The 22,859-nt window shown below is 34.0% G+C and overlaps 1 protein-coding gene across 5 annotated transcripts in view; it reads right to left on the reverse strand.

The window, feature by feature from the left end:
- LOC135610276 (midasin-like) overlaps window positions 1-22,859 on the reverse strand; it is a 63,039-nt gene that overhangs the window by 4,965 nt on the left and 35,215 nt on the right. For 3 of the 5 annotated variants that reach the window (XM_065104585.1, XM_065104587.1, XM_065104589.1), the window contains 33 exons: window positions 16,890-16,972; window positions 16,554-16,811; window positions 14,682-14,817; window positions 14,490-14,575; window positions 14,334-14,407; window positions 13,917-14,058; window positions 13,756-13,845; window positions 12,485-12,608; window positions 12,180-12,331; window positions 11,330-11,443; window positions 10,403-10,555; window positions 10,111-10,290; window positions 9,728-9,874; window positions 9,517-9,618; window positions 9,209-9,430; window positions 9,011-9,133; window positions 8,348-8,429; window positions 8,135-8,262; window positions 7,891-8,055; window positions 7,694-7,769; window positions 7,496-7,608; window positions 7,263-7,342; window positions 7,072-7,185; window positions 3,855-3,923; window positions 3,598-3,754; window positions 2,251-2,408; window positions 2,086-2,156; window positions 1,751-1,980; window positions 1,296-1,556; window positions 1,062-1,188; window positions 917-984; window positions 666-824; window positions 369-584 (listed from right to left, as the gene is read on the reverse strand). In XM_065104585.1, coding sequence (XP_064960657.1) covers window positions 369-584; window positions 666-824; window positions 917-984; window positions 1,062-1,188; window positions 1,296-1,556; window positions 1,751-1,980; window positions 2,086-2,156; window positions 2,251-2,408; window positions 3,598-3,754; window positions 3,855-3,923; window positions 7,072-7,185; window positions 7,263-7,342; window positions 7,496-7,608; window positions 7,694-7,769; window positions 7,891-8,055; window positions 8,135-8,262; window positions 8,348-8,429; window positions 9,011-9,133; window positions 9,209-9,430; window positions 9,517-9,618; window positions 9,728-9,874; window positions 10,111-10,290; window positions 10,403-10,555; window positions 11,330-11,443; window positions 12,180-12,331; window positions 12,485-12,608; window positions 13,756-13,845; window positions 13,917-14,058; window positions 14,334-14,407; window positions 14,490-14,575; window positions 14,682-14,817; window positions 16,554-16,811; window positions 16,890-16,972 — 4,460 coding nt within the window. The remainder of the gene's footprint in view (window positions 1-368; window positions 585-665; window positions 825-916; window positions 985-1,061; window positions 1,189-1,295; window positions 1,557-1,750; window positions 1,981-2,085; window positions 2,157-2,250; window positions 2,409-3,597; window positions 3,755-3,854; window positions 3,924-7,071; window positions 7,186-7,262; window positions 7,343-7,495; window positions 7,609-7,693; window positions 7,770-7,890; window positions 8,056-8,134; window positions 8,263-8,347; window positions 8,430-9,010; window positions 9,134-9,208; window positions 9,431-9,516; window positions 9,619-9,727; window positions 9,875-10,110; window positions 10,291-10,402; window positions 10,556-11,329; window positions 11,444-12,179; window positions 12,332-12,484; window positions 12,609-13,755; window positions 13,846-13,916; window positions 14,059-14,333; window positions 14,408-14,489; window positions 14,576-14,681; window positions 14,818-16,553; window positions 16,812-16,889; window positions 16,973-22,859) is intronic. The other 2 variants (XM_065104586.1, XM_065104588.1) reach the window with 2 other exon arrangements.

The following is a 22,859-nucleotide window of genomic DNA, read 5'->3' on the forward strand; positions in this document are numbered from 1 at the left end:
TTGAAGGAATGAGCATTTCCAAATTGATTCAGAAGCACAAGCAAACAAAAAATTTTAGCCATAGAGGTACATATCTAAAAAGTAATCTTCCAAAGAAAATTGTGCATGCAAACTAGGCACAGTATCAGGACATAAAAGAAATACTTGTAGGAAGAGTTCGTCAAGTAAGATTTTACACAAAATTGAAATTAGGAAAAATGAGCGGAGCCCAAAAAGCAATTGTCATCAGAAAAAATGGTAAGTCATTAGTATAGACAATCTTTATTTATATTATTATATTCAGACAGAATCATAATAAGTCTGAATATTTAGAAATCAAATAGATGAACATTGCATCCAGGACAGATGAAAAATCCAATGCTACAGACCTTGTTGATTAGCTCTTCAAAACGATTAAGCAAGGTTCCCTCGACAGATCTCACAACCTTTTGGAAACCCAACACTCGAGTAGCTTCTTCAAAAGCATTAATTGTTTCAAAATTGGACATAACCAATTGCTCCATTTTCTCAGAGACAAGACAGGGAACTTCTGTAGCAGTTGTCACAATCCCATCATTGCCAAGTAGGTACATGTCTAGTATTTCCTGAAATAAAGATTAACCTCAGATGAGGATGTTAACTCAAAGTATATAAGTAAAGCATGCTTGGATGCATGAGATGACTACCTTTGATTTTAAAAATCTAGGAATGAACATATCAATGACAGGACACACAGTGTCAGCTCCATCCCTAGTAATCTTGCAAGTATTCAGATGACCATCTTTTATGCTTCCAAGCAACATACTTGTATCTCTTGACATGGCAAGTAAGCTGTCAAATAGTTGCTGCCAAAAAAAGGAGTCAAACTAAACCAACATGTACATAGGACAAAACTATAAATTAATTTACTCATAACCAAGACCAAAGAAGAATTTACCTTTTGTTCCCACATGCATTTGAGTAGGAGATGTTGGTTCCTAGCTATAATGAAATCACCACTTACTTCTACAGGAAACAGGAAAATAACATAAAAATGTGCTAGAACAGAAGAATAGGAAACTATAAGTTCTCCAGCATGTTACCTTTGCTATGCAACAGAAGAAATTGCTGATGAAGTTTCTTCAGCCGCTTATATTCACTATATATAACAAATCTTTGCTCTTGTTGCATCAAAATTAAATGATCAAGAAAAGAGAGTGCTCGATTTACCTGCATAAAGGTGAGGTAGGAACACGAAAGTGAGGAACATAAAGCATGGCACCATTACAGAACAAACCTATATTACGATAACATTGCTAAATTGCCAACACACTGACCTGCTCTAAACTAAGATCTTTACTAAAACCAAGGCAAATCTCTTTAAGTTGCTGCATGCTAGCCAAGTTTCTGAAGTAGAACTGATTAGCAAACTTCCATTTCAATGCATCTTTATCATCTTCTGGCCTCTCTGAGTGGCTCTGGGAAGTGATGCTCATATTTCCTGGATATTTGTGCCAGAACTCTTGCAGGAGCAAATGTAGCATTTCATATGAAGGCTGAAGGTACAAGTCACTCAGATGGCCTGATTTGGTTCCAATCTGTATGAAACATAGAGAAAGGGGGAATACCATGATCAAACAACAGGAAAAGCTCAATAATCAAGAGGAGGTGATGATAGTAGCAGGCTAATTTTCTTCTACAATATTTAACTGAATAAAGCAAATATAATTTATTCCACCTAAAAACTTCCAAGTATCCCTTGAAAGATCAAAAACAAAAAGATAGCCAGTACCTCATTCAATACAGATCTATGCCTTGATAACCCACTCTCTTCAAGAATCTTTAGCAAATTGCTTAGTGCCCTTCTCTTTCTGAGATTTTTAGTTCCATGTTTCCAGATATGAGCAAGTTGAGCTGCATTTTGGCAAACCCTTTCGAGCGAAGACCAACCTTCCTCCCATAATTTCTTTAAGCCTTCATATGGAGTTTCAGGCATCAAAGACTGTTTGATATCTAACAAACCTGCAGCATTAGCAGCACATATTGCAAAACTTTAATTTGGCAAAAAACTCTTCAACAAACCATAATCCAAACACAGAAGAATATATGCTATCAGATATGTCATACCTCGAGCTTGTAAGAAATCAGTTTTCAGTACCAATTTAACCTTGTCACTCCAGCCATTACACCATAGGAATCTAGATGAAAAGAAGCAGATAGATTAACAATTACCTTGAATTCAATAAAATAAGTTCAAAATAGAATAATTGAGGTACAAAATAGAAAGGGAACCTTTCTGAGTTTCTGAGTTTCATGGCATCAAGAGGAAACTGCAACACATCTAGACTTGTTTCATTGCAAGTACAATTCTCAAGCCAAGCAGGAATTTTCTCTCTCTTCAATGTTACTTCTTGGTTAAGAACAACCATCAAAGGTTGTTGTAAAATATCCTGACAAAGAAAAGAGCCTGGCAGTTAGCACAGAACAATGAATCCAATTACAATAACATAAATATGATATGAATCTACAACAACAAAACCGTAAGTCCCAACTATTTGGGGTCAGGTACATGGATCTTTTGCCACTATTTATATCTCTAAGAAGTCATATATTTAGTTAAATTTAGAGTACTTAAATATTTACTTATGATTCCTATTAAAGTCGGTTTAATCTACTTTTACCTCTCCTCGTACCACTAACGTTAATCATTTCATGATAAGAATCTAGTGTTATAAAAAAAATGTTCTGTTGATGGAATAAATAGTTGTTTAGTCTATAAGAAATTCTTCTCAAAAAATAAATTGAAATAGAAGATCCTTTTCATTCAAGAAGCATGTATCTATTATATATTGGGAAATAATGATTCTAAAGCATTATTTTCAGGATCGATATACAACCCAATCAGAAATATATAATATTAATCAAGGATCATAATTTCATACTGTACCGAAGTTTCGAGCATAGCTCGGTACGGTATGGTACAGAGTACCGAGCGATACACCGGGGTGTGTGTGTGTGTGTGTATATATATATATATATATATATATATATATATATATATATATATATATATATATATATATATATATATATATATATATATATATAAAAGTTAAAAAAAAAAAAGGCGACGTCACCCCCTTTTTCTACCCACATGGGGAGAAGAAATGTTGCCTCGACAACGCTTCATTTCTTCTCCCCATAACGTCGTCAAGGCTTCTTCTCCCCGCACGGATGAGAAGTCGTCGACGACGCCGAGGCTTTGTCACCTCAGACGAGAAGAAAGCAACATCTCATCTGTAGCGTCCGACGAGGGAGGGTGGCGACGGATCGAGATCATCGAGGGAGAGTGGCGCCGGATCTCCAAGTTCTCCCTTTTCTTCTCCCTCTTATTTCTTCTCCCTTGGCTAATACACCCGATAGCGGGCGGCAACGGTCAAAATCGATCGTCACTGATCGATTTAAGGTGGTAACGGGGCGGAAACAGCCCCAATTGACGGTACCGCCCGGTAGTGGGTGGTCCACGTATCGGTCTGCTGATGGATCAGTATGTACCCCCTGGTACGGGCAGTATTATTCGAAATTAAAATCCTTGGTATTAATAAACAACAACAATAATAAGAGATGGGCACATTATACATTAAATTTTTGAATAAGTTTCCGCATCTTCTGCCTGGCCCTGCTGAAGCTTTCTATGGACGAGTAGTTATGAGGATGCTCCCAATGTAAAAGCTTAAGATGCTCTTTCAAATCTTTTTCTATAGTTCTTCTACCATTCTCAATGTGCTCCAAAACTCTGAAAGTGGAGAAGAAATAGTTACAACTTGCCTTAATCTTTTAAAAAGAATAGTGGAAATCAAACTACAAAAATTATTAAGTTTTTTTTCTGAACTTACAATGGCATGAATTGCACATAATAACCAAAAGCATTGTACAGGATGTTCAGATTCTCTCTCATAGCAGGACTGCCATAAATCATTTAGGAGTAAGTACTTGACAAATGTATAATAAAAAAATAATTTCCCTAAGAAATGGTATAAAGAACATTACTGACATCAGAATAATAGCTTCAAATTTATGCCTGACAATCAAACAAATGAAGATTTGCATCCCGACATCCACAAGAAGGAGAAAACAAAAAAAATATTATGTCCACACTCCACATGTACTGGGCCACTAAAGTTGCTATAAGAAATATGTGAATGATAAACAAAATGAGTGCAAGGATACCAAAGCCCACAAGCATGAACAACTCATGAAGAAATACCTCTCAAAGCTCAAGTTAAACCACTACAGCGCAGGAGCTCCAAGTTAGTAACAAACAAGTTTTACAATGACTCATAATTATCATAATCGAATCGGAAAGCGATCCAGTCAAGCCTTTGGTCACTACGTCAATGGTCGAACCAATGGATCAACTTATCAGACCGCATTTTTAATTAAAAATATTATAAAATACATAAAAAATAATTTAAAATTAAATATAGTAAAACTAATAATTTAATTTAAAAATAATTTTATACAACTGAAAATAAAACTTTAATTGTATTAAAAATGATAAAAGTGGCAACATCAACCAACATTATAAACATAAACATTTATCCATATTAAAAAACATGTCACAAAATCAATGGTAGTAATAATACCAATCCAATTCAAAATCAATTATTTATTGATATAGGAGAAATAATTTATCCAATATAATTGTCACGATTTAAACAGCATATACACCAATTCTTGATCAACATGGATACCTTTTTAGTAATCAAAACAGCATTTAATAATTCTACCCCAATTAGTCAATTCCATATTATAATCTGAATTTTTAAATTCATTTTTGCTTGTTGCAATATTTGTTTTGTTCTACAAATTTAATTCTGTTTAGATAGATTTTGCAAGCTCTGACTTAATCTCTCTCATCTTCTTCTTCATCATCAATAAAGTCATTAATTATTATATCCTAATTTATTTCTCAATGACAAATAATAAGAAATATTTAATGTAATATCCTCTTAAACAAATAATAAGAAAGATTTAATTTAAGGTTATTTAAGTAATATTTTGTTATACAAAACCTGATCATATGTAACCCAGACAGTTCATGCAAGTTATCCAAAACCAACTGGGTCAATTCTGGTTTTTCAACACATCCAATCCATTAAGTGAATCAGACTGATTAATGGTCTAGTTCTGGTTTTTCCAGTCCAACCACCCGGTTTGGTCTGGCTCTAATAACTCGTGTAACGAATTCTAAGTAGGCCAAGGTTTAAACACTAGTTGGATTGATATAAAAATGATACAAACTTTGCTTAATTTCTCACGGCATGGACTACTTAACAAGCTAATTTCTGGATTATTATATGATTTACACAGAGCAATTTGACAAGTTATAGTGCCCTATATAAAATTTTACATTAAACTTTCTACTAAGCTTTACAAACTCCAACTCAGGATAACAAGAACACAAGCAGATACTCATTGATAAGTAGCTGAATATTTTCCACTGTATAATTTACATTGATTGGAAACAAATAAGGTGGAGCCAATTCATTTCATCAATGTTATATTAATCAATGAGCCCGATTTCATAAAAAGAAAAAAAAAAGAACACCCTAAATATGTAGATGGCCACTATTTGCCTACGTAACATGTCTTGTGCTAATGCAGGATGTTCGTTAGCACCACGAGTGCCAACATTGACAGGACAGTGTAAATCATGCAGATGCACTCTATAATTCGATAGTGATTTATTAGCAACAACTAAATTCTGAAGTTCAAAACGGGTTTGTTTTAACATCACGACAAGATTCATCTAAAGGAAATGAAAATGGGTCTTATTCATGTGCAATTATGATCATTTATACCAAAGTGACAGAGTTTAGCAAATATTTTTAAGGCTATTGTTACTAATAGAGTTCAGCAAAATGTTTTAGGGTACTGCACTACTGCTCAAAATTAATTAGTTTAAAATTTTTATATTAATAACTAACACAAAACAGATTTACATATCATAATCTTATTCCTGTTGGATATAGATCAACTCAAACATTGAAGTTTGAAAGTCATTTCAAGTATTTCTTTTTACATTTTTGGGATTCAAAGGGTTTAAATTTAGTAAGATTTAAGGTTTATCTAAGCATTTTGAAAAGCGTGAAAAATTACCTTGGGGATAAAAGTAATGCTTTGATCTATCTGAAGATTCTGAACTGCCATAAACATTGGAAATCACAACCTTTCATGCTTGCTACACAAGCCAATATAATAATGGAAGAAGATCTTAAAACTTTTAGAAATAAGGCTTGCTAGCTTATAAATAATGTTCCATTCCATTTTCTCTCCTATTTTTAACAAATACAAAGTGTTTTACACAATCATGTCATATTTTAGTATATTAAGACAAAAAGAGTAGCCCACCCTTACCTATGAAGCATGGACAAAATATTATGCATTACCAATTTGCAGAATATGTCTAATCTCAAAGTCAAACAAAACATAGCAGATATTACAATAAAAGAGAGATTTTTGTGTGGCAACTTCTAAAATCTATCGAGGTACACTTATATATCACAATTAAAATTAAACAATTGACATGAACTTATTCAAAAGAAAAGAAACAACTTATATCGACACATACTTCAAAAAATTCGAGAAAATAACAAGAATTTATAGTGCGAGAATATGATATCATCATTTTACTTATATTAACCGCAAAATGATGCTCAATATAAGACAACAAAATATTTTACAAACTCACGAAAAGTATCCATAGTATCCAATTTCTTACAGAATTACACAGTTTAAAAATGTACCAACATATCCCAAAAGTACCCAACACCGGCTACTGATGTGACAACTGCCTTAAAATTAAAATTTGAAAACTAGCATTTCCACACCTAAAATAGAGCATCACTTCCTGGCCCCAATATGAGAGAATGTCCATTTAACCTATTTGTTTATTTCCTATTTAGTCATATGGCTACAGTATCACAGTTCTCACCCTGTCAGAATCAAATTTGCTATCCACAAGTATCATGCTGGTTCTTTCATCATTCAACAAAGTACATAAAACTGTACACAAAATTGGGAGATGGGAGATGGTTTACAGAACTGCACCTGGAATACGCTTTCAAAACAACACCATGATTGAGCTGACCATGGAAAGCAAGAAGAAGGTTAAGACGTTTCTTGAACTCTCCAACATTGGAACTTCCAACAAAGTCCTCAATACTGCATGTTATCATTTGCTTAAAGCCAAGTTGGAATTAAGTTTTATTAAAAATGTTAATATAAGGTGTGGTGCATGCCTTTGCATAGTGAACAGTTTATCAGCCTCAGCATCACCAGATCCTCTACGATGGAGAACTGCATATAAAGGGAACCATAGCTGCACTCAACCAAGCAGAAATTCAGTAGGTAGAAATGTGTCTGACCATCGAAATACGATTCACTTAAACAAAGAATCACATATGTATCTATGTATGTCCACATGTATGTACATATGCATACACATACAGGCGTGCGCGCACATATTTCTAACCTTTCCAGCATTATTCTCATATTGTTCCACAACCTCATCAAGTAAAGTAGGCCAACAGTCTAATTCAAGTTTTTGCCATGAAGAGATCAAAGAATAAATTGGATGGAGCAGATCTGCAGGTAAAAAAATTAACTAATTTTAGAACAATAATCAACGAGGAAAAAAAGGAAAAAAAATTAAGTAGGGCAAATATATTACCCGTGAGAGAAAACATGGAAGCATTTTCCTGCAAAAATTCGGCTCTGCCAACTAAAAGTTGCAGACTGAGTAAAGCCTTTAGAACAAGATTACATTTCACATGCAAAAAAGGTAATAATAGCCATAAGATATTGATTAAAGCCCCAGACGAGTAATCTTGGTCACGAAATAGGATAAAACAAATACAAATGAAGTACCTTAGACAAAGGTGTGCTAGGATGTTCTGACAAGAGTTTGTCAATAGCATGCAATAAATTCTGGAGACCAGGATGCTCTGGCCACTCTTTCAGAAAAAAATTAACCCGCTCTTGAATGACAGTGAGTGGTTTCACCATTTTATGTAATAATGAAGCATTTGAATCCTGAAAAGAGAACCAACTACAGCTTGAGATGCTAGATGAAGATAGCAGCCTAGGAGGAAAGTATCATAACAAGCATAACCTTGTATATATTGTAAGCATGAGATGATTGGGAAGCTATGCCTAATGTTTCTTCATGCTCCAAGCTTACACGAAACAAGTGCTCTGGCATAAGTTTGTCATCCAAGATGGGCCTAAATACATCAAGGTCTGAAAAAGAAAAATAGCTAATAATGAACCATCTATACCATGGAATTAAAGAATTCATAAGCATCACAGAGATCTCGCAACTGACCTTTCATAATTTTGGCCCCCAACCTATATGATTCCAAGAAGGAGCATATTTTATCTTCTTTAGCCAGAAAACAAATGCCAGGCTGATATCATTCCAGAAACAAACAGTGACAAGTCATAAGTTTATGTAAACAGATTTTGAGACATAATAATATATTGCATTCCAACAACATAGCAGTCAAATTAAAAAGGATTATCCTAAACACTGAATAACCCATGACTAACTTTATATGTTTCTTTCCGAATTAGGACAAAACAGTTGGAAGGTTAATACTGGACTTATTGTAGTAATGTCCTTTTCGTCTGATAGGACTGTAATCATTCGATAAAGATTGAGTGTTGCTACCAACTTGAGTTTCTCCATCATTTTATAAGAGTAAAATTGGACATTAGATATCGAAATTCCATAATGCAAAATCAAATACTTTTTTACTCTTTTAGCACAAAAATGAAAGTCAGTGCTATCAAGATGGTTTATAACACTGAGGCTCTAAATCTTGTTCACTGTGAAAAATATTAGGTGATAAAACCAACTATTCTAACACAAGAAAAATCCAATAAACTAGTACAGCAAGAAAAACCTCCACCTTGTAGAATCATTTTCTAGCTAGTGATAGAAGAGTATATGAGAAAGATGGGGAGAAAGAGAAATGAATGGATTTACTTTTACAACGAGACCAATTGATCCAAATAACTGATCATGGACTTTTACCAAACTCTTCAAAATGGACTCTGGAATAAGGTCCCATTCTTCATCCATATTTTCATCCTCTTTAGCAGGTTTCTTCTGAAAAGCAGAAATATTAAGAATTGGGAACCAAGGAGAACCTTAGCAAGCAATTAAGAAAAAAAAACTTGATACCATTTCGATAAACTCCTGTTCCACTTTGTTACTCTCAGATATAAGACTCCCATCAGAATCCAACTGACTGAGAGGAGATACATATTCGTCCATAATATCTTCTAGTTTAGTTAAACGTGGTCGGAACTTAAAGTATTGAGCTTCATCACCTTCCTTGGCTTTCAATTCTGATTTCATACTCATCCATAGCTTTGAGAAGTGATCAAATGTACCATTCAACAGCTTGGAAGCAAAGGAAAAAGAATCAGGTTCCTTGTTCTTAAAGCTGCTCAAAGTTTTGAATAATCAATTAAAACTAAAGAGCCTACCAGGAAGCAGTTCTCGCCCATTATTCGTGAATAGGAAATTTTATCAGCTGTTCGAATGAGAACAACATATTGAATTGTATTCTCAAGCTGTAGAGGTGAATCCTGTTACAAAGGGTGCACACTTGAGTAACACAAGAATTAAAAATGTTATTCTGGATTGACAAAACAGAAGAACCTAGAAACCTCAGTGATAGAAAAGCAAGTATATTACCACTTTCTCTGGATTAATCACACTTGAAGCATTAACTAACTTTTTCAGTAAACCAATATCAAACTCAGGTTCACTATCCTTCATATTTACAGGATTGGTCCCAGCAAGCAAGTCTCTGGGAAATTGCATAAACGAATAGACTTCATCCTGCATCGCAGAGTATTTGAAAATGTGAATAACAATTACTGGAGTACTAATTTAAATGTCACAAACTTGATAAAAAAAACCCATAAAGTAAATGTTGGACTCAGGCCTAGTAAGTATTTAAGCAAGAAAATCAGAAAAATCTAGTAATACCCAAATGAGACAACACTTATTTCTGAAATTGGTTGTTACAGAGAAATTAGAACTTAGTATATTGAAAAATTGCACCAAACACCTACCAAGATCTTCTGAATATCCTCTCCATCAAGCTTCTCCAGATAGTCTCTTTCCAGAGCACTAGATAGAGCCAGTGATAAACCCAACTTCATTTCATAAACAGCTACTTGAACTGGTTGAACTAGGTCAATATACTCTGCATACTCTTCTGATAGTCGCTCAATGAATGAGGATGATGTAGCCTGAATACATATCAATGGTTGAAGCAGAGAGCCAAAACGCCAAAACCATATAACAAATATACATATAACAAAAACAAACAAATTGAAAATCTTGGCTAAGCATGTGGTATACCTGCCAGTTGCATGCCATATCAACCATTAATGGGATATCTGTCTTGTGTTTCAGATTCTCCACCAATGCCATGCAGGATGATAGAAGCTTGCTAAAATCAGCACAAGCCGATCGTAAGTTCCGATACCTAGAAGGTTCAGGGCGAAACACAACCTGTAAAACAATAAATTGTGTAAAAGAAATGTCTTTTCAAAAAGTTGCCTTAACTATCACACCGATAATAAATCATTATACTCAACAGGAGAGACTTTTGATAGATTTTCAAGAAAGGTTCCAATGTGCAAAAAGAAAACATCTATACAACTACCCTAAAATAAAATAAGAAAGTATGTGAAAATTAAATTGGTGTTGGAGTATATATATCGCCTGAAAAAAAAATACTGCCAAGAAATTATTGGAAATATTTCTAACAATATGCCAGAAAATGTATTTTTTTGCAAAATGTGATTAGATAACTAATTTGAACATTATGGATCATAACCAGAACGATTAGTGACCCCAAAAGTATCATGATCCAGATATGTATCACGCTTAAAATGAACAAAGCTTGACTATAATTTCGAATCTTTAGTATTGACAATCAGCCACCAAAGTCGGCCAGGAACAAATGGAAACTACTAAGAATGCATACCATAGCAAACCCCATTCTCTGATAAAAGTGTCATGACGATAATGATGCAAATAATTAGCATATGGTAATATCCATGACAGCAGGCAGACTTTTAAAAGTAATTTCATCCCCCATATATTCGTAGAAAGTGAATTCTACAGAGAACATTCAGCTTCTGTTTGTTGTGTTCGTTGGATGAGACAATGACAAGACATGAACAACTAACAAAAGTCTATGCGAGTTACCTTCAAGTCAAACAAAGAGTTCATAAATTTAGCTTGTGTTTTATACTATAGAAGGTAAGTTAAAAACACGACCTTTGCCCGTAATTTTTTCTCTTCCGCCTTGAACTTTTGCAATGCAAGTAATCTCTGATTTTCATCATAAATCATTAAGTTCCTTCCAGATAAGCGTTCACATTCTAGGCGGACCTGAAGATATTAAAGTAATGGCAAAGAAGAAAATTTCAAATTTCAAAAAAAGCCTAGTCAAGCAAGGTGATCAATGAGGTGCTAAGTTACTGCACCAACCAACAATGTTGACAGGAACCTATCATTCACCAATCAGAGGCATTGGTAATAAGTGAAACAATATCACAGATGAAAATATCCAACTTGAGTAACAAACATTGAGTTAATCAATTTCTTTAAAATTTGCAAGATCCGTTTACATGTTTCGAAGAGAGTCATTTATGACGGTATAATACACATTATAGATGTCAGATACCGTGCACTGGAAGATAATTTCTACAAGATGATAAAATAGGAAAACACATTGAGCATGCTTTTAAATGTCACTGGGACAGGTATAATCCCTCTGATTCTTGCAGATCTGAGTAGCAGCATGGACTACTACGGACATCTTTCCATAAACTCAGTCAGCCTGCTTAGGGCTTTTAAGAGTGGTCCACACATGGCTTTCAACCTAAACCAAATCAAAAACAAAGAAGTTACCCCTTGAGGGGCTCAGAACACTTAAGTTTGATGTTGTGCCTCATATTGTTATCTTCAAATGAAGGCAAGAAAGAACCAAGGAAGAAGAAACGAAAAAGAGGAAGACCTCAGAAATGCTAAAAGGAGGAGATATGGGATATGTCACAGTTATTTAAGTACAAAAAACAACATAGATTATCCATTTCATGGAAACAACCAAAAAATACACCAGTACCTTCATTTCAAGGTCAAGGAAGGAGATCTTATGTAACATATTTGAATGTTTGAACGAGTACTGCAACACAGGATCAGGACCATCTTGGTTTAGCAGATGAAACCGTAGCATGCCAATATGCAACCATGCACAACCGATGTTATAAAGAGAATCTGTTCAAGAATGCAATTAAAGTAAGAAAGCAAAAAAAACCATCAAAGCAAGCAAATATAAATAAAGAATATTTCTGAAGTAATACGATACTAAGACAATAAATTCTATATATTTGAATTGCATAATGTTCTCAGTTCTTGATTAGGACAGACCAGAAGATGGACTCTTGATGTAAAGTTCCCTGAGCAAAGGTTCTACAAGTGAATCCACAAGTGAAGTCAGCACAGCATGATTTGATGATGAAATGAGCGACTTCAGAATCTCTATATCTTCATGCTGGAGCAACAAATATGACAATTAGAACTTAAAACTCACATCTTGATATAAATCAGGAATTAAGCTAAAACAAAAATTTTTAGAAAATCGAAACTAAGATGGGTGGATCAAGTCAAATGTAGATGCAAACAATAAACGTCGCATACATTGCACATGGGGTATGGCCTCCCAAGACATAATTTAAGTTATTTCCATCTTGTTAGTATTTTATTCTGTTTTAAATCAGGTTAAAAAGAACAATAGTATATTTCAAGAACTTTGAACTTGAAGATACTTTCAATTGTTTTAGTTCTCCATCTTTTCTTAGATATTCTTGAGTGATCTCGGAGTGGATATGTAATAGTTTTGAGACTATAGAACAATACATCATTAGACCAAATCAGAAACCACCACAATTCTGAATACCACAGTACCATGAATCAAGACACTATCCTTGGATCATAGTTCGGGTAAGGGGATAATTGGACTTTTGTATTGTGTCATATATCAAGACAACATTGGATTTGCAAGCAGTCTCCTGGCATGCCAATTTATTCTTCTCATAATACTATGACTCTTGGAAACCATTAAACCGACAAATACAATGCAAATACTTAACCTGCATTCATGCTACCACAAAAATAAAAAAAGAACCAACAACCAAAAATATATCATCAGATATTAATTTAATTATGGTGTCAATGAATTTTTGATAAAACCCATTAGAAATGAATATTTTCATTTTTCTCCAGTAGAAAGACCATTAAGACAAACAAAGAAAAAACTATATAGGCACAAACACTTTGGAGTAAGCATAATTTACTGTTTCCACAAAGTCAGATACTTTGATCTGGAAATTGTTGCCAGACCAATTCACTTTATAATACATAAATAGTTTCTTTAAAACCTAAAACGAAAGGGCCTCTGTTCCAATCTTTGCATCTTACATACTGAAAGAAGCTGTCTAAAATGTGATTCATCCAAGTCATTTTAGCATTATTGTCAGATTTCCTAGAGTACCCGACCACAAGCACATGATTCCATAAATAAAAATCTTAACATGTGATGAACTTAATGAAGAGATGAAAAGACAACTGCTTTGAGTTGCAAACATAATATCAAAAAGTACAAATAATTATACAACTGCTTTGAATTGGAAACGACTTACCCTTGTACCACTTCCAAAAGCTGAACAAAGAATTGATTTGATCTTGCTAAATACATCTTTGTCAAAATATTTATAATGCACATTTATGACCTGTAACCATCATAAAGAAAAATAATGAAACATCATGTATGCAAAGCAGCAAAATCAACAAAATAGATTACCTGTCTGAAAAGAGAATCAGCGACTGAGTGAAGAAAATAAACCATATCTCCTTGCAATAGTCTCGCTTGCCAAAGACTTCTCGAAGCAACTCTAAGCTTCAAACAATGAACATCATAGTCCTTAATAGACGAATTACTTTGCCTGTAAAACAGAGAATATCATGCCACTTAATATTCTAAAACAGTTAAGATCGTGTATGTAACATACAATAAAAATTCAGATTGTTGCAATCTTTACAAATTTCAAAATTCAAAGAAGTAATCAAGAAAATAACTAGATGTAAATATCTCATGGACGTCACATGATAAAATGCATTTTAAGATCCAGATAGTTAGCTTGAAAATTATTGACACATCTGTGCAACAACGATATAAAAAGCAGCAAATATAATTTTATAAACTAATAGATGATTCTACAGGATCTTGTCGATTATCACTGTTCTTGATGGAAGCACAAGGAGGCAGGATTCGTCAAAATGGCTCTTTGACATCTGCATGAAAAGGTAAAAAAATGATTGAATGATAGGATAGAAATATCATATTAAGGAAAAAAACCCAAGAAACGTTAAGTACCAGGAACTGTTTCGAGCAAAAACTCCACATGGAAGTATGAAACTTGAACCACATGTCCAGAAGAAAATTGGCAAGCTCTCCATGAACTATTAAAATTTTCATGGATCAAAGAACATGAACAGAAAGTTAACTTATTGTGATAATTAAACAATTTTAGATAAGTACTGACAATGTTATGGCAAGTTCACTCACCTGAACCCATTGACTTCCATGCATCTAGAATCCACAAAATCATTTGATGAGGTGTAAAATCACTAGGTGGCCTTGATGACAAGTTCAGCGAGAAATTCAAAGCATGTACAAGTCGATCAGATGATTTAAGGAGAACCTAATGTCACAAGCAGAGAGAGAAGAAAAACAAGGGTCAACATAAGAGAGAATGAGAGATGAAGACAGAGAGTTCACGAAGGAAGTCTCCAAAATGAAAACAACTAAATAGACAATTACCAGAAAATTAAAGGATTCACTAATAAAAGCTATACAATTTTGTATTCTGTTTGGCAAAATACACCACATCAAAGTGCAACAAAGAGAAAAGCAAAAGTATGACCAAGAGAAACAAAAAAAATAACAAGTAACAACAGCATAAATATCATTATAGTAAGTAAGACTTTTTGAGATAAACTACTATGTTACCAGATGCAGTCATGTTAAGCTGCCTATGGCATACCACAAATATGTTTACATAATTGAATGATCTTTGGTATTTTTTTATGTAAAAATCAACTTTCAACTTAACGCAATCAAGAATCCATCCAATCATCTATAGATGATGATATTTTATCTCTCAAAGAGGCAACACATTAGATTATCTGAACAGCATTTGCTTAGATTGAAAATTATGATGCAAATGGTGTGGCAATATCAATACGCAACTAGGATACTCTACTGCTTTCCAAGAAATATACAGATACACATGGCATAATGGAAAGATTAGTCGAAGGTAAGAAAAATTTGAGAAAAAAAGATAAAAATAACATCAAACAGATCTTCTGATCATGTGTTGTCTCCTCTTCTTGAAAACAATGTTGACAAATGTGGATGATGATCATCATAAGGAACTGCTTACCTGACTTATAGGAACTGTACTAGAGGGCTGCTTGACACATGTATAACGGAATGTGCATTCAAAAAGAAATCAAATTGATTCAAATTTCAAACCATAGTTTGCATTACCGTACCGCTCGGAAAGGGCAGTATATACTGGTCCGATAGAGGACCGGTATGGGTGGTACATCAGTACACCTTAGTGTACCGTATGCCAATACGCTCAGTACAGCTCAGTAGATACCATACCGACAGCTGATCGGTACACCAGTTCAGTACGGTATTCAGAACCTTGGTTGAAACATGCATCAGCTAAAAACTACTGGATTTTTATAAACAACAAAAAAGAGAGCAACTGAAGATTATAAAGTGAGATATTGCAACAATCATAGTCCTCAAAATGCTAAATAACTAACTCATTATAAAAATTACTGGTATCCATTCTGAAATTGAGATCTTCTAGTAGCTTCTAAACTCAATCATATGAAAAAGCACAAAAGTGTCAAAGACTTATTACAAGGCCTTATGAATGGAATACAAAGAATATTAATTGACTGAGTTGTACATGCTAAATAATTGTTGGACCAGGACAACTGTAAAACGACCCAACAAAAATCCTCCGAAACTAATCAACACTAAATTCTTAGTATTTCAAGAATAATATTAAAGTGGATACCTCCACAATTAATATGGAAGCTGGTCCATTAATATTTGTTTTTCTACCATAAATTCCTTTTCTTTTTCCAAAATTAGATATAGATCAACAAAATCTTGAACTAAGCACCATCTTAGAAACTCAACAATCAAACACACAGAGTCCACATTATGAATGCACTGGTCAGCCAAGAAAATAATTGAACATTTGATTACAATCATAAAAACTAGTTGAAAGAGTATAAGAAATATGTTTTGTCACTAAAGCAATGGGTTCCATTTATCTTCGTCTAGATTTACAAATGCAGGTCAAGACAACATGAGAAAGCAAGGAAATGAAGATAAAGTAAACTAAGACCTTACCTCATGAAGTTCAGAAGAATCTACCAGGGTACTTCTAGATAATTCATTAAACAACTCTATATCATAGGAAAAACTCATGACATCAAACAACGGAAGTGTCACCAACCAACCCTCAAAGCCAGGTTTCCTACATAAATCCTGCAAACAGAACGAGCAACAAGTAGTTGAACATCTCACTGCTGCAGCATTATCTTTTGCAGCCGAGCTAAAAACTAACTCAACATTTCTCCTTTCATGTTCAAAACGTTGTAAAAGCCCCTGTAAGAAAGAAAAAGTAAAGTAAAAAAATCCATTTTAAAATCAAAATTCTACAGAAAAAACATCATTAGCAGATACCTGATATAACTCATCAATCTGGTTCACCATGTTGACATCATCCAGACCACCCTTATTTCCAATATATGATGACATGCAAAGGGCTAGAAACATGAAAAAAGGTAAAAAAAATTAAAGTCAAATGCAACACAATTGAGCTAACAAAAATATAACATAAATAACTCATTTACTCAAAAAGAACAGAACATGGTGAATTTCATGAAGGATCATATGAAAACTCTTCTGACACAGGACACATTATGAGAACTGCATATGACAATGTCTTGGAATGAGCAATTTTAATATGCTGCAAAAGACCAAATTCTAAAATTTTGATACCCTTCAAATATACTTATGGTGAATACCCAAAATTAGGTTTCTAAATAGCAAAATATCGCCAGTAAAACTATCGAACATTCTCAATATCACTAGAAGATAAAATGTTAAAGAAATCCATAAATGTGTTAAAGACTAAATACAATCTACTAAAGGAATCTATCCACACAAAAAAAAAAAGCAAACCAACCAGACAAAAATCAAAGCAAAATAAATAAGAACAAGCATTGTTTCTCAACAACCAAAAATTTGTGTCCGATCATTCACATCAAGATTTAGAACTCAAATATCTTGTTGAACATCAAAAGTTGTTGGGACTTCCGCGGTGTTCCAGATTTACTCCAAACTGAGAAGTGACAACTAGAAAATACAGGTAGCAAAACTGACAAAATTATCTGGTTAAAGAGAAAGAGGGTATATATTTTGTTTCTTTCACCTTATAATAATCCAGGAATGCAAGATCAACTAATGCAGATATTCAAATTGTATATTTAAAGATAAAAGTATCATGCTACTTAAATGGCATTGGACTTTACTAAAAGCCAAGGAAATTTACTTGCATTGCTTTACAGGCATATAAATTCTCTCATTGTGATGCTGCACAAGAAGGATCTCTTTTATCATTTCTCATGCATTAAGATAGGATACATAACATTACTTTTGTCGAAAAATATACAGTTAATTCAAGAGAAAAGAAAATCCCAACTAAGAGTATGAACGAGGGAGATGTTTTATATACAGTCTAGTATTATACTACAGGAACCTAACTAACTAGGTTTTAAAACTCAACCGTACCATGGACTGATATTTATATGTCCTACCAAGTATTGGAATTGAAATATACAGCTTGACAGCAATACAATATTGTTCAATTTTAGTTTTTTAATTCAACAATACCGGGGTGTTTGTGTATATTGACTGATATATTGGTACCGTACCAGTTTAATAAGTTAACGAAACTGGTATCAGACCAAGATTTTAATCTTACTACCACTTAAGATCAATGACTTGTCAAACAAGAAAAATTATAATGAAAAGTGTTGATCTAATATTCAAGGTTCACCTTACTAGTATACCGACCACCCATCAATGCGATATCTACCGAGGTATACCGACATACGGTATGTCAATATGCCTAGGCGTAACAACTTTTGACAAGTGACACATCTTTTTCAAGCTTTGTGGAGCAACTTTATGGTACATTCCGAACCTTCCTTCTGTTAATATTGAATTAACTATAAAGAATAATTTGAATTATTAAATTATTTTTTAAATAACTTAAACTTTAAGATTCAAATAAATCAAGTACTCAATCGACGGATATACTTGATTTTACCGCCAAAAAGAACGACGAGACTCCATGGGTGGTGAATCAAGGTTCTCGATCCTATGTATCTATATATCAATTTGATATGTTTGTCAAATTCAATCTTGAAAATGATCCCAAAGCATAGTGTACTAATACACCATATGTCATTGATGCATCGATATGATGATGGTTGTAGTCCGATCGTCATGAACCACATATGTCCGAGACAGCTCTTGAGGCAAGGACGATCGTGGCATATATTGGTGTAGAGCATGGATTGGAGAATGTCATAACTTCTACTTCCGCCACTGATCTACTACTCTGTATCATAAGATCGATCATCGTACTGCTACTCGGAAAAATATGCAATACAGCTCGATATAGTGAACCCAATGATTTCAATAGGCGCTCGGGCGCTCGCCTAGGTACTCAGGTGAGGCGAGGATAGGCCCAAGCGCCTCTCTTTATTTCCAGGCGATGCGCTTCAAAGAGGCGTCGCCTCGGCGCTCGCTCGAGCCCAAGCACAGGGCGCTTCGGGCGAACGCCTGGGTTAAACCAAGCGACCGAACTAGCGTTTTAGGTCTGGTTCGATCTCTGATGCTATAGTTGGTTCAATCGAACCAACTAAAGCACCGATATCAACGCGACTTTCCCAACCCTAACCCTGCTCACCGTTCACGCTGTCGCTGCCACTGTCACCACTCCCGCTCCAACTGCTCACTGCTACTGTTGTCGCTGCCACTATCGCTGCTCTCGCTACTGATGCTGCTACCGCTGCCACTACCACTGTCGTCGCTCGTCGCTCCCGCTACCGTGGCTCGCTGCTACCGTTGCCACTATCATCGCTCCCGCTCCCGCTGTTGTCACTGTCACTGTCGCCTCTCCAACTACTCGCTGCTACCGCTGTCGCTGTCGTCGCTCGTCGCTCCCGCTTTTCTCAATCAGCACCCTCGGTCTTCCCTTACACTTTTCTCTTCTCTTTCGACAGTATATTGTTAATATTATACTAGTAACAATATTTATATTTATTAGATTAATAATATATAATTTTGATTTTAATACTGTTAATTTTCATTTATTTGAAATTATTGTTAGGTTTCAGGATAAATGGCAAGCGTACAAAGCAACTCAATATTGTCTCCAATGGCATCAAAAAAAGATCCTACATAAAAGTATAATTATCTTAAGGATCCGAAAGATCCTAATATAGCGACTTGCATGTTCTGCGATAAGACTACTAGAGGTGGTATTTTTCGTGCAAAACAACATCTAGTAGGAAATTTCAAGAATGCAGCAGCTTGCAACGGTGTCCACTTGAGGTAAAAGAAAAATTATTGAGTTATATGAATGAAAAGAAGACGCAAAAAAATGAATCTTACGGGAATTTACCAGAAGACAATATTGAACATCTCAAGGATGAAGATGAAGATAATTCTATGAGTATTAACCCAAGTGAAAAAAAAATATACAACAAAAAATGAAAAAAAGTTATGAGTACTAAGAAGGGTAAAAAAAGACCGATGGATCTATATATGTTTCAAGGATCACAGAAGCAACAAGAGCAAGCAGGAGGCTCAAAATTTAGACAAAAAAATATAAGTGATGCTTGTGATAAATAAATAAGAGGAAGAACAATTCAGCACATTGCTCGCTTCTTCTATCAGGCTGGTCTTCCTTTTAGTATAACTCGTTTAGACAGTTTTAAGGAAATGATTGAAGCTATTGGAAGATATGGTGCGGGATTAAAACCTCGAAGTAATTATAAGATACGAGTTTCATTGTTGTAAAAAGAGTTGCATTATACAAATGACTTATTAAATGGTCATAAAGAATTATAGGCAACAAATGGTTGCTTTATTATGTCATATGTTTGAACTGATAGGAGGCACAGGAGTATAATTAATTTTATGATTAACTGTTCTTTACAGACTATGTTTGTGAAGTCAATAGATGCTTCATCTATTGTAAAATCTGAAGAACGATATATGATTTACTTGACAAGTTCGTGGAAGAAATTGAAGAACAAAATGTCATTCAAATCATAACCGACAATGGAAGCAACTATGTATTAGTTGATAATATTTATCTTTTGAATTTTTAATTTTTTAATTTTTTAATTATTTTATCTTCAGTTAAATGTGTTAAAACCAAGGTATGCAGTACCGAATGGTACCGCCCGGTATGAGCGGTACGTACCGGTCCGATGGCATACCGGTACGCGGACCGCCCGGTACCGCTACAATGCTACAGTATTACACTATAGCACTGCTACAGTGCTATACTGTAGCAGTGCTATAGTATAAAAAATTATAAAATAGTTTGGTACATCAGGGTGTACCGCTCGGTACACCAGTACCGTACCGTACCGAGCCAACCTCGAAACACCGGTACGATACGGTAAATTGCTTGAAAAAAAAGACAACACTTATATTGGATTTCATGTGCGGCACATTGTATTGATTTAATGTTGGAGAATATTGAAAAAATCTTAAACATCAAGAAAACCTTAGAAAGGATAATTTTTATTGTTGGATTTTTTTATAATCATATTGGGGCTTTGAATATGATGAGAGAATTCACAGGAAACAAAGAATTAGTGAGATATTGTGTCACCCGATTTGCTATTTTATTCTTGACATTACAGAACGTGCATCGTCAAAAACATAATCTAATAAACATATTTACCTCTGAGTAATGGGTGACTAGCAAATGAGCAAAAGAAGCAAAAGGCAAAAAGGCTACTGATATCATCTTAATGGCATCATTTTGAAATCATGTAGTTTATATATTAAAGGTAATGGGCCCTCTTGTTCGAGTCCTTCGGTTGGTGGATAATGAAAAATAAACTTGCAATGGGATATATTTATGAGGCTATGGATAAAACAAAGGAGACGATTAAAAAATCTTTAATGAAAATGAAAAAAATTATGAGAAAATTTTTACAATCATTGATGAAAGATGAAATTGTCAACTTCATCGTCCCTTACATGCAGTAGAATATTATTTGAACCCTGCTGCATGTAATGAAAATAAAGGTAATGGGTCCTCTTGTTCGAGTCCTTCGGTTGATGAATAATGAAAATAAGCCTACAATGGGATATATTTATGAGGCTATGGATAGAACAAAAGAGACGATTAAAAGGTCTTTTAATGAAAATAAAAAAAATTATGAAAAAATTTTTACAATCATTGACGAAATATAGAATTGTCAACTTCATCGTCCCTTACATGCAGCAAGATATTATTTCAACCCTGAATTATTTTATAAGATTAAATCTGTTGGGTTTGATGTAGAAGTTTTGGATGGGTTATATCAATGCATTGCAAGATTAGTTTCAAGCCTTGAGGTGCAAGATAAGATTATTCGTGAATTATCTTTATATAAAAATGTCGAAGGTCTTTTTGGAATTCCAATAACAGTTCGATCCAGGACAACTACATCTCCAAATATTAATAATTTGATATAATTAATTTCATCTATAGTATGTTACTATGTTCTTACTAATAATAACATAAATTTTGCAACTGCATGGTGGAGTCTAATTGGAAATTTCACCTCGAATTTGCAACAATTTACTATCAAAGTACTTAGTTTGACATGTAGTGCTTCGGGTTGTGAGCAAAACTGGAGTGTCTTTGAGCATGTAAGGATTATTAAATATTTTTGTTATAATTTATTTATTTATTTAGATAGATAAATTAATATATTTTTAAATTATATAACATGACAAATTCACTCAAAGAGAAGAAATCGATTGGAACATCAACGATTACACGATCTTGTTTACATAAAGTATAATCAAGCTTTGAAAGCTCATCATGATTTACAAAATATAATTGATTCAATCTCATTGTAAGATATTGATGATTCAAATGAGTGATTGGTGAGAGAAATGGATGTCAACTTGCAAGATGCCGAAGACGAGCTTGTATTTGAAGATGATAGATTGGTATGGGGAGATGTGGCAAGAGCTTCAGGTGCTGAAGAATTACAAACATATACAAGACAGATGACAAAGAGAAAAATGAATGCAAAAACATCAAGCTCGGCTCCTGCTATTGTTGAAGACATAGAGAATGAAACATATTTTGATGAAGAGAAAGGACAAGAGGAAGATGACGAATTCAATGAAGATGATTTGTGTGAAAATGACGATAATATTGATTATGATGAATGACTTGGATGTAAAATTTTATTGTTTTAAATTTTGAAACTTTTTATTAATGTGACATTATGATTTTGTACCTTAGATTTTCTTAATTTAATAACATATTTTTATTTAAAATTTTAAATAATTATATTTATTAATTATATTTTATATTTTTTATATTTTAGCATCTCACTT

This window comes from Musa acuminata, chromosome BXJ2-4 (genome assembly GCF_036884655.1).
Source record: "Musa acuminata AAA Group cultivar baxijiao chromosome BXJ2-4, Cavendish_Baxijiao_AAA, whole genome shotgun sequence".
Taxonomy (NCBI): domain Eukaryota; kingdom Viridiplantae; phylum Streptophyta; class Magnoliopsida; order Zingiberales; family Musaceae; genus Musa; species Musa acuminata.